Source organism: Triticum aestivum, chromosome 2B (genome assembly GCF_018294505.1).
Source record: "Triticum aestivum cultivar Chinese Spring chromosome 2B, IWGSC CS RefSeq v2.1, whole genome shotgun sequence".
NCBI lineage: Eukaryota > Viridiplantae > Streptophyta > Magnoliopsida > Poales > Poaceae > Triticum > Triticum aestivum.
This window is the reverse complement of record NC_057798.1, coordinates 697,135,043-697,150,397: the sequence shown is the minus strand read 5'-3', so window position 1 is coordinate 697,150,397 and position 15,355 is coordinate 697,135,043. Positions and strand designations below refer to the sequence as shown.

Here is a 15,355-nt window from a genome sequence, read left to right as displayed (position 1 = left end):
GCCGTCGGCATAGCTCTGACGCCGTTTGCCAGGGGGTGGCCGGGCCCCACGTGTATGCCGACGGCCTTCGTAAGCCGACGGGAGCTGTCGGCGTATATGTAGCTAGGCCGACGGCCGTTCTATGCCGACGGGTGCCGTCGGCTTATCTCTGCGTAACCCGACGGCCTTTGTACGCCGACGGCCAGAACCAGGCTGTCGGCATATCTCCGGAGAAGCCGACGGGGGCCGTCGGCATTGTTCTGGCCGTCGGGGTATGGCCCTGTTCCGGTAGTGAGGGCGGTTTACTCCTCTATTTTTTAGGGATCAGCCACAGATGCCCTTACTAAGGTATAGAGTGACCCCTAGATAATAGCAGAATAGATGAAAGGTTACCACAAACGAGTAGTTCACTTAACCTTTTTATGATAACATCTCAAAAGGGGCACAGGTCGAAAGCTCGTCCGTGGTATGTCTCATTGACCTGTGCCTCAGCGGCTCAGCAGACATGACATGATCACATCTGGGATAGCAAACAACGCGCTGGCACATATTATTATTAGAAGGGTAGAGGGGAAATGTCAAGCTGTAAGAGGAAGCCTGACGACAGAGGTTACAGCTGCGGCAGCCCGCCATGAACAGGCCGCCATGGGCAGAGTCGCGAGAGAAAATTTGCAGTCCAGGGAGCATCCATCCATTGTTTTCCTGCTGTACACAACCTAAGGGGCCTTGTAGTACTTGGTGGGCACGAAGGGCATCTTGGTGACGACGGCGTCATACTGCTTGCCGCGGACGACCACCTTGAACTCCGTCCCGGCCTTGTGCAGGCCGTTCTTCACGTACCCCATGGCGATGTTCTTCTTCAGGCACGGGCTGAACCCGCCGCTGGTCACCTCGCCGATCTTCTCCCCGGTGCCGCTCACGATCTCGCTGTGGCTCCGCGGGGGCGGCCCCTGCGAGAAGATGCCCACGCGCCGGATCTTGGGGCCTTCCTTGAGCTGCTTCAGGATCACCTCCGCGCCCAGGAAGCCGCCCTCGGCCCTCCTCCGCTTGCCGATCGCCCACGAGAGGCCGGCCTCCACCGGCGTGATGTGCTGCTCCATGCCGTTGCCGTACAGGCAGAGGCCGGCCTCCAGCCGGAGACTGTCTCGGGCGCCCAGGCCGGTCAGCCTCACCTTACCTTCTGATTTCTCAAGGAGGGCCTTCGCGAGAGCGACCGCGTTCTCTGATGGAACAGAGATTTCAAATCCATCTTCGCCGTTGTAACTGAAATGAGAAATGTTTCAGAGACAGAAGCAAATTTGGTATCATCAATGGATAGACACATAAAGGACTGGTAAAAGAAGCTTTACTATAGATTTGAAAAGCTAAAATAATATGGCATCTCATCGATTGCGTTTAAGAAAAAGTCACCAAATAACATCCCACAGACCCACTTTGGCATGCCAGTTTGAACAGTAAAGAGATTTCAGTATTTATGAATTATGATGGACAAGTGATGGTTGGTCAATGTAAAAAAGTTAGTACTGATGCTCTTAAGGAATTGTACCGGTATTAAAGAAAGGAGCAGGGTCATAATATGGAAATTGGAATAATGGATTAAAAGGATCATACCCAGTTCTGGTGAGGAAGCAAAGAGATCCATTGATGTCAATCATCTTGAAGTCACTGAAGTACATTTTGCTCAAATCTTCCTTTGTCAGCAACTGGAGAGTTGGTGCGGCAAGAGGACCCTGCTCATGTCAGGGAACAGAGTTACAGTAATGTCTTCCTATAAATTCGGGAAATAGTACATATGTAGGAGGGAAGTGGATCCTCTAACATCATCAGGGATGTCACAAAGCTACAGTAGAAATGCGTGTGTAAAACGAAGAAGGGATGTTACTGTAGCACACCCTGTGCAGATTTACAGTAGATTTGTAATTTGCAAATTAATTATAAACATTTTAGGCTTAACTATATGGATGTGAAGGAGGGATGTCATAGTTACGGTAGCTTATGTGACATCCCTTGAGGATGTTAGAGGATCCGGTTCCAGGTAGGAGAAGTACGTGTCAAATATACATAATTGCCATCAAAGTGAAAATTTATTACTTCGACAAAACCACATAAATAGTGCCAAGGAAGAAGTTCAGAATAGAAAGATCACTTCCCCCGCAATCTAGAAAAAAAATCCTACATTGTAAAGGACATTTCTATTTTATGAATCGGTGTGCAAACATTTATCCTCCTCTTGCTGAAACTTGAATTGGTTTGTTACGCACTGCTTTCATAATTTCATAGGACCTTGGAGTTTTTTTCCTGTGATGAAAACTGCCAGGAGCAACTGCCTTTTCTATTAGGAGAAATGTCTGCTGTCACAATCCAATCTAGGAACCACTGGATTACATCAAAGTGAAACTACATGAGAAACTTTAGCTCGAGAGTCCACCAACCGAGAAAAAGACACGCAAACCTGCTCAACTACTACCTCAGATTTCAGAAGAAAATTCTGCCATACTAGCTGAACTCATAGTCAATACAAGATCAACAACAAACGATAAACTGACATCATCAATGGTACTATTAATGCTTTTTCCCTAGTATAAAGCTTAATGTTCTTCTGAACTAATCACATTAAAACTCAATTTCACAAACAATGAGCTCAACCGAATGGCAATGTAGCAACACTCCATCATAATGTACATCCCAAAATCTTTCCTGACAGAAATGGGCCATTTATTTATGGTAGTACCCTTGTAGCTCCTCCAAGTACTACTGCATTCCCTAATCCTATATATATATGTGTATATATATATAGTATATATATATATATGAACATATTTAAAATAATAAAATAGTATATATATAGTACCATATGGTAGTATATAAGATATGTGGGGTAACTACCACCGGGTGGTAGGATGGATTTTCCCTATATATATATATATATATACATATATATATACACACACACACACACACATATATATATATATATATATATATATATTCCAATCTTGGGAATCTTCAACCCATTGCAGGAATCAATTACATTTTTTTTCTTCAGAAATGGAGGAAGACCCCCGGCCTCTGCATCTCTACGATGCATGCAGCCACTTTATTAATTGTTCACACAAGACCTTATAAAGTAATACAACAGTAAGACTAAAGCCACTGCCTAGGCAACATCTATCGCTACTCATATCCAATTAATGAAGGGATGCTGATAGTCTGGGCCTAATACTAAACAGACCTCGTAGCCAAACCTGCCATCAAAGACCTGGGGTCCCATCCAGGACGCCTGCTGGGTATGGGGCACCCACCGGTCCGGCGTACTCCCCAACTAGGACGCCTGCCGGGTATGAGGCCGCCGCAGCCATCGGGTATGAGGCCGCCGCAGCCACCTGCCACCGATCCATCTTCAGAACTATACTGCTGCATCTACCTTGCCCGGTCTAGCTGCCGTCGACGCCACCACGACGCCAGACCGCGTCACCCTCCTGCGCGAGTCCATCTCCGCGCATCGGACACCGAGTCACCACAGCGCCAATGCCGCCGAGATCCACCGCCATCAATGAGTGATATGAAGCACCGCTTGTCAGGACCCCGACTCAATGCCACATCGATCTAGCATGTAACACCTCATATCACTTTGCGGCCTCACGCACGGTATTCCCACGGGTGTCGCCTTACCTTAGCCCGGGACCGTTTGCGCCTTTTGGCACACGTATATGACAGTGTCGCTAGCATCCATATGATAAGGAGCCCGGGCTGACATGGCTAGTCGTAAACCCAAAGTGGCACAGACTTACAGGGACATGCATCCATGACCCAGCATCGAACGTGTCGGTCATCAGCGAGTGAATCCAGGCTGTAGCACTGGGCTAGCAGGACTCCGGTAAACCGGGCTGTAGCGGGCTAACAGGACTCCGGTATTCATCGCGTGACATTTCCCCGAAGGGACAGACACAGGAACGAAGAAGGACACATGCCGGCCAGCCTAAGTGCTCCGGAGCAGTAGCAAGCTACCATGGCTCAGTGGAAACACTGGGAGACATTTCCCGGTAAGAGAGGCTACTAAAGATAAACAACTAGATGGTCAGATCCCACACATACCAAGCATCTCAATAACATACACACAAAATGCTCGATATGTGCAATACAACATGGCATCACAAAATGACTCTACGACTCAAGTAGTTTATTCAATAGGCTCCGAGGAGCGAGATATTACAAACATGGGTCTCATGACCCAACACTCAGAGCATACAAGTCAAAGCACAAGCGGAAGCTATCATGTCTGAGTACAGACATCTATAAATGAAAAAGGCTGAGAAGCCTGACTATCTACCAGATCCTGCCGAGGGCACAAGATCGTAGCTGAGGTATCAAGCTAAACGTCGAAGTCCACGTGAAACTACTAGCGAGACCGAAGTCTCTCTGCAAAAACATAAAATAGGCAAACGTGAGTACAAATGTACCCAGCAAGACTTACATCAGATCTATCTACATATGCCTCATTATCAACAAAGGGGATGGTGGAGTTTGACTGCAGCAAGCCAGCTTTGACTCGGTGGCTATCCTAAACTACGACTGCGAGTAACTTTTTGAGGTGGCGCACACGAGTCCACATATTCACCATATCAATACACCACTATGGATCCGCTCCCGTCTCCCTACGAGAACGCCATCCATAGCACTCACGCTTATCTTGCGTATTTTAGAGTATCCACTTTCACTTGTCTATGAACTGATATAAGCAACCCAGAGGTCCTTTTCCGTGGACACGGCTATTCGAATAGATTAGGTTAACCCTGCAGGGGTGTACTTCTTCACACACGCTCTCACCACTTACCGCCGTTTACACGACATGTACTCGGCAACCTTCAAGCGGAAGCCCAACGTGGGTGTCGGCCACGGCCTGCCTAAACACTCAAGTCTCTAGTCCAGGTTTATCGCCTATTCGGGTTCCATCCATGAGGAGATCCGGCCGGAGTTTCGCTCACAGCCCCAAACGATGTGTACAGGGTTCCGTGACACCAAACGGGTGCCCGGTTTACCCGGCCACGTGCCTACCGCATCACAGCCCACCCCTACGGTCAGCGCTGTCCACGGCCTCCAGCATACTACAAACACCAGAAACTACTTGCAACTCCTGGACAGAGGACAAGGGTGGTCAAGAAGCCGAGAGGGTCCATTGGTTTCGGGCCCAATGCGTGGTAGTAGCTGAATCATGGATCACAAACACAGAACTCAGTTCCTGAGGACGGCTGCAATGAGACAACCCACCATGTACTCCTACATGGCCTCTCACCGCTACCTTTACCAAATCGTGTTCACACACTTAGCTCACACACAGTAGGACATGTTCACACACCTCTGATTCATCCCCGATGAATCAGACCTGACTCAACTCTAAGCAGTAGCAGGCATGACAAACAAGCATGAATGAGTAGGCACATCAAGGCTCAAACAACTCCTACTCATGCTAGTGGGTTTCATCTAATTACTGTGGAATGACAGGTCATGCAGAGGATAAAGGGGTTCAGCTACCGCAGCAAGTAACAAATATGTCGTTGTTGTCCTAATGCAGTAAAAGAGAGCAGGAGCGAGAGAGTAGGATTGTATCGGAATGGACAAGGGGGTTTTGCTTGCCTGGCACTTCTGAAGATAACAGTGGGTCTTCATCAGTGTCAACGATCACATCATCGGTATCACGTCTATCGAGAGGGGACAAATACCGGCAACACAGAAAGGAACACAATCAATGCAATGCACAACATGATGCATGATCATGACATGGCAAAATGAATGTGTTTTGGGCTAATGCAACTAGCAACAGATTAAATGAAGTTGGTTTGAATATAAAATTCAAATTCAAACTCCATATGTGATTATTCAAATGCCATTTATATGATTTGTGCTAAACAGCATCTATAAGTTGTTCTAACATGCATGAAAATGGTACAGATGGATTCCTTGAATTTTTCTGATAATTTTTCATATATAAATTATTTAATTTGGAGTTACGGTTAATTTTCTATGATTTATTAAAGTTTATACAATTTTCTGGATTTTCTGATTTATTTTAAATCCAGAAAATCATTTAATGCGTCAGCATGACATCACCTTGACGTCAGCAGGTCAACAGGGCGCCTCCAGGTCAAACCTGACCAGTGGGGTCCACTGGTCAGTGACCCAGGGCTGTTTAGTGTCAATGGCAGGTGGGGCCGGGTCAAAGGCCACGTCAGCAGGGTCAAAGCTGACGGGTGGGGCCACTGGATTAGTTTAAAACTAAACAGAAACTAATCTATACTTAATTAGCAGGTGGGGCCCTGCTGTCAGTGTCACGATTAATTAACAGAATTGATTAACTTTAAATTAATCCTAAACTAGAATTAGCCAGGGCCGGGCCCACATGTCATTGACCCAGGGGAGGTCAAACCCCCTGGTCGACTGGGCTAATGCGCCGGCGTTTAGCCGCCGGCGACAGCAAACGCGGCGGAGGGGCTCGGGATCGCCGCTCCGGCGACCATTCGGGTGGCGGAGACCACCCACGCGAAGCCCAGACTCGCGCGCGTCTGGTAGTGCAAGTGGGAGGAGCTGGGGTGGCCGGAGCTGCCGGCGGCGAGCTCTTTGGCGGCTGCCGGAGCTACGGTTTCGGGCGGCTTAGCGCTATGGTGCACAAGAGGACGAGCTGGTGGCGGCGTTAGCTTGCTAGCACTTGCGCGCATCCATTTGTAGCATCGGGAGGGTGAGACGGGGCCTGAGTCGAGCGCAGCGTCGACTTCGGCGGCGGCCGGAGTTCGGGGGTTCGCGGGACCGGCGCTATGGTGCATGGGAGGAGGGGTTGGTGGGCGCTACGGGCTCCTGGGAGCGCTCTGAGTACGACTGCGTGCTCGGTTTGGACGGAGGCGAACCAAAACGACGACGGCGACAAGTCCGGCGCCGGTGAGGTCTCGGTCTCGACGGAACTATGGCCTAGGGCTCGCAAAAACGAGGGGAGAGAGAGGGGTTCTGCACAGAGGCTCACCGCGGAGCTGTAGGGAGGGTCAGTGGGCTCGGGGGCGCGCCGGAGTGGCCGAATTCGACGGAGAACGGCGCCGGGGCCGAAGCTTGGGGATGATGTCGATGGCGGCTGCTCGGGGCCCTTCTGGTCGCGTGAGACGTCGAGGAGGTCGAGGGAGGCACTGCGGAGCTCTGGGAGGCGTCGGGGTGGTGAGAGGGGGATGGTGGCCGCGGCGAACGGCGTCGGTGGCGACGGGCTCCGCTCGGCGCGTGCAGGGAGGGAAGCAGAGGAGGGAACGGGGTTCAGGGGAAGAGAAGGAAGGTGCAGGGGGCGAGGGGAAGTGCGTGGCGTCACCAGAGGGCTCGGGGAGGAAGCAGGAGGTGGCCAGAGCGGGGTGGAGGTGGCGCGCACGGCGGCGTCGCGGTGTCCGCGTCCTTCTGGCGAGGAGGAAGACGACAGGGGAGTAGCGGTGGCGGGCTGGGCCGTGCTGCTGGGCCAGGTGGGCTACCAGGTGAGCGCCAGGTAAGGTTTCTCTCCTCTCTTTTATTTCTATTCTGTTTTATATTTTTCTATTTCTGCAATTTGTTTTTGATTTGTTTTAAAATATCAAATCATTTTATAAAATCCTGGAAATAATTATGGGTACTTTCTGAATTATTTCAGTGACCCTTATCAATTTCCAACATTTATTTGAGCATTTAAATTATTTATAGTATTTAAATGCCCAAAGTCAAATACAATATGATTTAATTCAAAAATCCAAAAATGACCTAAGAATATAATCATCATTTTTGGCAGAGGTTTCCACCTTAACCAGAAATCATGAACTTTTCTTAGGAACCTTTTGGGTTTATTGAAAAGATTTTAATTCACCCTAGTTGAGTTGATTTAATGCTAGGGTTTGAACATCCCCATTTCAATTTTAGGCAAAATTTAAACATGATGCAAACATGAAGCTAGGCTAGAGCACTACCAGCAGCTAGGGATGTGACAACTCACCCCCACTAAACAAGAATCTCGTCTCGAGATTCAAGCGTAGGGTAAGGTGAAGGGTAAACGCAACTAGTATAATCTTCACGATCCAGGGTGCACTTCAGTTGAACGTTGATTCATTCACCATCATTGTCTTGAAGTCTTGCCTTGAGAAATCCTGTCAACATGACATGGAGGAAAGAACGGGACTCTAGCAGGGTCGATCTTCTCGAAGATCGAACAACTCACGGAACGAGACATAGGACCATCTCTCGGGTTGAGACACAAGCACACATCCAGAGGGGTGGAAGGAGACGGATGACGAAGGTGCACTAGGTGGACAATAATTCCACACTTAAGAAGGTGGTAAACGATTGTCGACGTAGCGAGGGGTTGAATTGCCATGATACCACGACGAAACATCCTGGAGGAGGGTGAATCGTAGATTATCCCCTTAAGTGGCAAAAAGAATTACCTTTGATATAGAGATCATTGAGACTCTCTATATCAGCCTAAGGCAAATCTCAGCAATCGATTGGCGGGGGTCGGTAGAATGGCATACTCAAACTTGGATGATGTGGATTACCTTGTTGAAGACAACGTAATGGATGAATTTGCTTACCACCGGAAATGGAAGAGATCCGTGGTAGAATGTCACATTGGCGGTGCAAGCTAGGAACAAAATGCAATTGCTGGGAATGATTCTGGTAACTGGGGAGGAACCCAACAATAGAGAGTGAATTCACTGTTGGAGTGGTTATAGCATAACCGAAGAAATCTGGGGCAATCCCAGCTAGTGCCGATGATAACACGTAGCGCTTGTGCGTGCTCTCAAGAACTTGAGCATTTCCATATTCATCAAGGTTTTACCAACATCCGTGTCAAGGGTCCGGTAACACAACTTACTACCATGATGAATGGTGATGGAGGATGCAGATGCAAAGGAAGATAACACTTTCTCAGATTTCACCTTAGCGAGGTCAAGGAAACAAAATCTGGATGATCGACTGAGAGACATTTAGCACTCCGCTTCTAATGTTCTCCTTGACGTGCTAGTGTATCCCATTCATAGATATGGTTTGATAACTAGAACATCAAGTAAAAGGTCGGACATCGGGAACACAATAATCATAAGGCACAACTAGGAAGTAAATCCTACGAAGTCCTTATGGGAAGGTGGCCAACTGCTTCAATCAAGATACCACAATAATAGGTCCTTCGGCTGGGTGGTGCTGGCCACGACATCCACTTTACCGGTTATCGAGGGACAAATATTATAGTTCTTGGGAAATGTTCCAAACCATCATATCTGCCTGAGATTCAGATCTGGTTGGTGTCAGGATATTCCAGACTCATCGAGTCTAGGAAGAAAAATGAAAGTTTGCAACACAAATCGACGAGATGACGTTGCGGGATTCTCGGGAGATGAACTACGATAGCAAGCTCCAAAACATGAGCTGGTTCTGCTACAAACATGTGAACACGCTGTCCCAGACAAGCATGACCACAAAGTAGTCTTATAATAAAACACTACCGAGTTCAGGAGGGGGAACCATCATTAATGACTTCGAAGTCTCCACGCGTGGAAGTCCAAAGAGTTCACCTTGGACAGACTCCTTTATCTTTGAACAACTCAATCAGTGGCTTGGTGTGCTAGGATATACATATAGAATGGAGGTTGCAAATCTCCAGACCACAGAATACTTCGCACGTATGCATGACTGACTTGGGATGATTCCAAAGGAAACAACATTGACTTTCTCGAATCCACGGCGGCAACTTGCATCAAATGCACATGGACTGGAGGAAGTCACTTCTTACATCCGAACATTTGCTCCATGAACTAGCATGAAGAAATGCTTTCAAAAGTTTCCAACACTAACTTAATGTTCAACAAAATCATGGAGGGAATAAGGATGTTGTCAATGGGCTCAACAACAATTCATCCGGGTTTCCTTTTAAAAGGAATTCCATAGTTAAGTGAACAAGTGATAGCATTGGTCAGACCAAAGATGTAGGGGTGTATGCTCGAGGGATCAACCACGAGTAAGACAACATTACGAGCATCGTTGGTACTGACTTGATTTGACGATAGCCCACACTCAAATCAAAGGATTGATAAGACAATAGGTCCAGCAACTGATCACAGGGACCAATCGATGAAGATTCCGTCTTTCTTCAACACACACTACACAAGAATATCCCTTTGGAACGAACTAAGTCAGGCAAGCTTTTATCTTCTAATCCTCCAAGTTGTTGTTTAGCTTAACTAACTAGCTCAGGGATATCTAACACTGATTCTTGGAGAGAAGGTGGTTCACAAGAAACCAACTTGATCACAAGCCCAACATAACAGTCAGGAAATAACCCGGTAATACTTCTGAGAAGATATTCAGAAAATCACGAACCACCGGTATGTTACTAAGCTCGAGAACAATCTTGCTTTTCAGGGCAAGACGATATGATCAATAGAGCAAGGATTTGAAATAATCCTAACTCATCGATCGAGGAGTGAACCAGGAGAATGGACTAGGTAGCATGATCAACTTTAGAATGATGATTCAAAACCAACACGCTAAGAATGAAATTATTGTCCTTTAACTACCCAGCAACGAGGTTGCTAGGCGTATTGATTTCACACATCACAATTCATTTGTCGGTATTCCGGTTGCATCAACACGGAACCGAGGAATGAAAAAGGATGGCGAGAAGTATCACTATGTCAAGAATTCACAAAAGGTGGTGCAATTCTCATGAAATTCCTGTCATAAAGAAGGTAATACTTCAGGGTAGAGCAGACCAGAAGCTGGATTGTAACTTGATCTGCGGAACACAACTACTTTGACCCAATCCTAGATATGGAAGAGGTAATGGAGTTTGTTTCTCCTAGTCATTCCAGAATAGTATGGCTTGACAGACCACAAGAGTCATAGGCATCGAAGAACGAACGCACGCATACTCTTGACTATCAATTGATAGACGAGGGTCAGAATGCAACTAAAGAGAACAACTCAAAGGAACATGCGATTTTCTGAGTTGTGGATGCATGGTTTAGCATGTCGAACGAATTCCACATATTTCTTCCGGATGACCCATGCAGAAAGGTAGAACTGGCAGAGTCACAATGTAGAATCGAGAACCCATCGAGAGCACTCTGATTGTGATCTTTCGATCAGCGAGGAACATCTGCCATAAGCGGTTCATAGTATTTGGAAGAAAGGAATACCACGAACAACGAGGACTAATGCGAAGGTTACTAATAACCTAAAGGAATGAGCAAAACTATCAACATGAAGCAAGTAGGGTGAATCTCGGGTTCAAAACCCAGGGATAGAATACCTATTACTAAGTAGCATCACGGAATGCTTTCGAGAATGATGGCCAGAATCATCACACTGAGATCACAAAACATTGCTAGATTACTAGGGAACTCCCTAAACACCTAGGGCCATAATAGTAACTCCAACATATATGTCAAGGTAACAAAGTACCTCAACTCGCCGATTAGTGTGGTTAATCTGGCCCAAAGGAACATCGGAACGGGAGGAAGGGATTTTGCAAATGCTTCAGACTATTTAGAAACCTGGGATGACTCGGACAACATAACGGCTGTAAATGCTCAGAAAAGATTTGAGACATTCACAAAAATGGTGGCATAACCACTCAGAAGCACAATATCAAGGTCTCGAGATCAATAATTAACATACAGAAGTACTAGGAACTGAAACGAGGCTTAAGTCCAACAATCTATTAGTCTACGGATTAGTAACACATGATCCTGATGGAAAGAAGAGATAGCCTAGTTCTTAATCCCCGTAGAAGAGAAGATGATGACTCAGATCAGAAGGTCATGAGGTATAAGGAGTAAAAAGAGCCTTACGTTCCATCCCACAATCAATTCCCTTATATAACTAAAGAATTTCTAGACTCAACTTCGACCAGTTTGGCTTGGTAATCCTACAGGCAGTCAAGCTCTGATACCAACGCTGTCAGGACCCCGACTCAATGCCACATCAATCTAGCATGTAACACCTCATATCACTTTGCGGCCTCACGCACGGTATTCCCACGGGTGTCGCCTTACCTTAGCCCGGGACCGTTTGCGCCTTTTGGCACACGTATATGACAGTGTCGCTAGCATCCATATGATAAGGAGCCCGGGCTGACATGGCTAGTCGTAAACCCAAAGTGGCACAGACTTACAGGGACAGGCATCCATGACCCAGCATCGAACGTGTCGGTCATCAGCGAGTGAATCCAGGCTGTAGCACTGGGCTAGCAGGACTCCGGTAAACCGGGCTGTAGCGGGCTAACAGGACTCCGGTATTCATCGCGTGACATTTCCCCGAAGGGACAGACACAGGAACGAAGAAGGACACATGCCGGCCAGCCTAAGTGCTCCGAAGCAGTAGCAAGCTACCATGGCTCAGTGGAAACACTGGGAGACATTTCCCGGTAAGAGAGGCTACTAAAGATAAACAACTAGATGGTCAGATCCCACACATACCAAGCATCTCAATAACATACACACAAAATGCTCGATATGTGCAATACAACATGGCATCACAAAATGACTCTACGACTCAAGTAGTTTATTCAATAGGCTCCGAGGAGCGAGATATTACAAACATGGGTCTCATGACCCAACACTCAGAGCATACAAGTCAAAGCACAAGCGGAAGCTATCATGTCTGAGTACAGACATCTATAAATGAAAAAGGCTGAGAAGCCTGACTATCTACCAGATCCTGCCGAGGGCACAAGATCGTAGCTGAGGTATCAAGCTAAACGTCGAAGTCCACGTGAAACTACTAGCGAGACCGAAGTCTCTCTGCAAAAACATAAAATAGGCAAACGTGAGTACAAATGTACCCAGCAAGACTTACATCAGATCTATCTACATATGCCTCATTATCAACAAAGGGGATGGTGGAATTTGACTGCAGCAAGCCAGCTTTGACTCGGTGGCTATCCTAAACTACGACTGCGAGTAACTTTTTGAGGTGGCGCACACGAGTCCACATATTCACCATATCAATACACCACTATGGATCCGCTCCCGTCTCCCTACGAGAACGCCATCCATAGCACTCACGCTTATCTTGCGTATTTTAGAGTATCCACTTTCACTTGTCTATGAACTGATATAAGCAACCCAGAGGTCCTTTTCCGTGGACACGGCTATTCGAATAGATTAGGTTAACCCTGCAGGGGTGTACTTCTTCACACACGCTCTCACCACTTACCGCCGTTTACACGACATGTACTCGGCAACCTTCAAGCGGAAGCCCAACGTGGGTGTCGGCCACGGCCTGCCTAAACACTCAAGTCTCTAGTCCAGGTTTATCGCCTATTCGGGTTCCATCCATGAGGAGATCCGGCCGGAGTTTCGCTCACAGCCCCAAACGATGTGTACAGGGTTCCGTGACACCAAACGGGTGCCCGGTTTACCCGGCCACGTGCCTACCGCATCACAGCCCACCCCTACGGTCAGCGCTGTCCACGGCCTCCAGCATACTACAAACACCAGAAACTACTTGCAACTCCTGGACAGAGGACAAGGGTGGTCAAGAAGCCGAGAGGGTCCATTGGTTTCGGGCCCAATGCGTGGTAGTAGCTGAATCATGGATCACAAACACAGAACTCAGTTCCTGAGGACGGCTGCAATGAGACAACCCACCATGTACTCCTACATGGCCTCTCACCGCTACCTTTACCAAATCGTGTTCACACACTTAGCTCACACACAGTAGGACATGTTCACACACCTCTGATTCATCCCCGATGAATCAGACCTGACTCAACTCTAAGCAGTAGCAGGCATGACAAACAAGCATGAATGAGTAGGCACATCAGGGCTCAAACAACTCCTACTCATGTTAGTGGGTTTCATCTAATTACTGTGGAATGACAGGTCATGCAGAGGATAAAGGGGTTCAACTACAGCAGCAAGTAACAAATATGTCGTTGTTGTCCTAATGCAGTAAAAGAGAGCAGGAGCGAGAGAGTAGGATTGTATCGGAATGGACAAGGGGGTTTTGCTTGCCTGGCACTTTTGAAGATAACATTGAGTCTTCATCAGTGTCAACGATCACATCATCGGTATCACGTCTATCGAGAGGGGACAAATACCGGCAACACAGAAGGGAACACAATCAATGCAATGCACAATATGATGCATGATCATGACATGGCAAAATGAATGTGTTTTGAGCCAATGCAACTAGCAACAGATTAAATGAAGTTGGTTTGAATACAAGATTCAAATTCAAACTCCATATGTGATTATTTAAATGCCCTTTATTTGATTTGTGCTAAACAGCAGCTATAAGTTGTTCTAACATGCATGAAAATGGTACAGATGGATTCCTTGAATTTTTCTGATAATTTTTCATATATAAATTATTTAATTTGGAGTTACGGTTAATTTTCTATGAATTTTAGAAGTTTATATAATTTTCTGGAATTTTCTGATTATTTAGAATTAAAATAATTCCAGAAAATGAATTATGGCGTTAGCATGACCTCATGCTGACCTCAGCAGGTCAACGGGCGGTCCAGGTCAAACCTGACGTGTGGGGTCCACACGTCAGTGACACAGGGGCTAATCCCGCGTTGACCCGGGCTTTGACCCACTACGGGGCCCACTGTCAGTGGCTGTTAGTCTAACTAATTTTAGTTAACACTAATCCTAACCCATTTAACAGGCCGGCCCCACCTGTCATGGACACAGGGGAGGGTCCCGTCGGGGTCAAGTAGTCAACCCCACCGGCGGCTTGACGCCGGCGAGGCCAGCCGCGGTGGCGAGCCTCGGGTTTGCGTCTCCGGCGACCAAATGGCCGGCCGAGTGCACGCGCGGGGAGCTGGGGCTCGCCCGCATCCAGGGAGGCTTGCGGCAGCAGCGGGGACGGCCGGAGCTCGCCAGAAACGAGCTCGAGGCGGCGCCGGCGTTCGGTGGTTTCTGGCTACGGGGCTGCTGCGGCCGTGGTATCGCGTTTGTGGCACCTACAGCAGCTACGCGAGGCAACGAGCATGTTGGACACGACGCCCGGACCAAATGGTCGCCGGAGTCGTGTCGGCGGTGAGTGCAGGCGGCGACGCAGTCGGGCGACAGGGTGAGGTGGCTACGGCGTGCCAGAGAGGGAACGGAGAGGGGGAAAAGGTTCGGTGGCTCACGGCGGTTGCAGCGGACGCCGAAGCAGGCTCGGGGAAGGCCGGACGGCGACGAGTCGATGATGGGGATCCACGGCGGCCGGCGATGAAAACGGCGATGCCGGCGGCGTTGTGGCGCGTCCGTAGTTCCATGGCTTGGTGGGGAGGTCGAGGATGTCGTGACGGAGCTCTCGAGCACGCTGGATGGGCGAGGGAGGGCTGGTGGCCACGGTGGTTGCGAGCGACGTCGGCGGCGGCTTTCGG

The 15,355-nt window shown here is 48.0% G+C and overlaps 1 protein-coding gene across 1 annotated transcript in view; it reads right to left on the bottom strand.

The window, feature by feature from the left end:
• Nucleotides 1-567: 567 nt before the first annotated feature.
• The window catches only part of LOC123039408 (aminomethyltransferase, mitochondrial-like), a 17,318-nt gene continuing 2,530 nt past the window's right edge, over nt 568-15,355 (bottom strand). The window contains exons 2-4 of the mRNA XM_044462595.1: nt 14,260-14,276; nt 1,591-1,712; nt 568-1,242 (exon numbers count right to left, since the gene is read on the bottom strand). Of these exons, the coding sequence (XP_044318530.1) occupies nt 696-1,242; nt 1,591-1,712; nt 14,260-14,276 (686 nt within the window). The 3' untranslated portion in view covers nt 568-695. The remainder of the gene's footprint in view (nt 1,243-1,590; nt 1,713-14,259; nt 14,277-15,355) is intronic.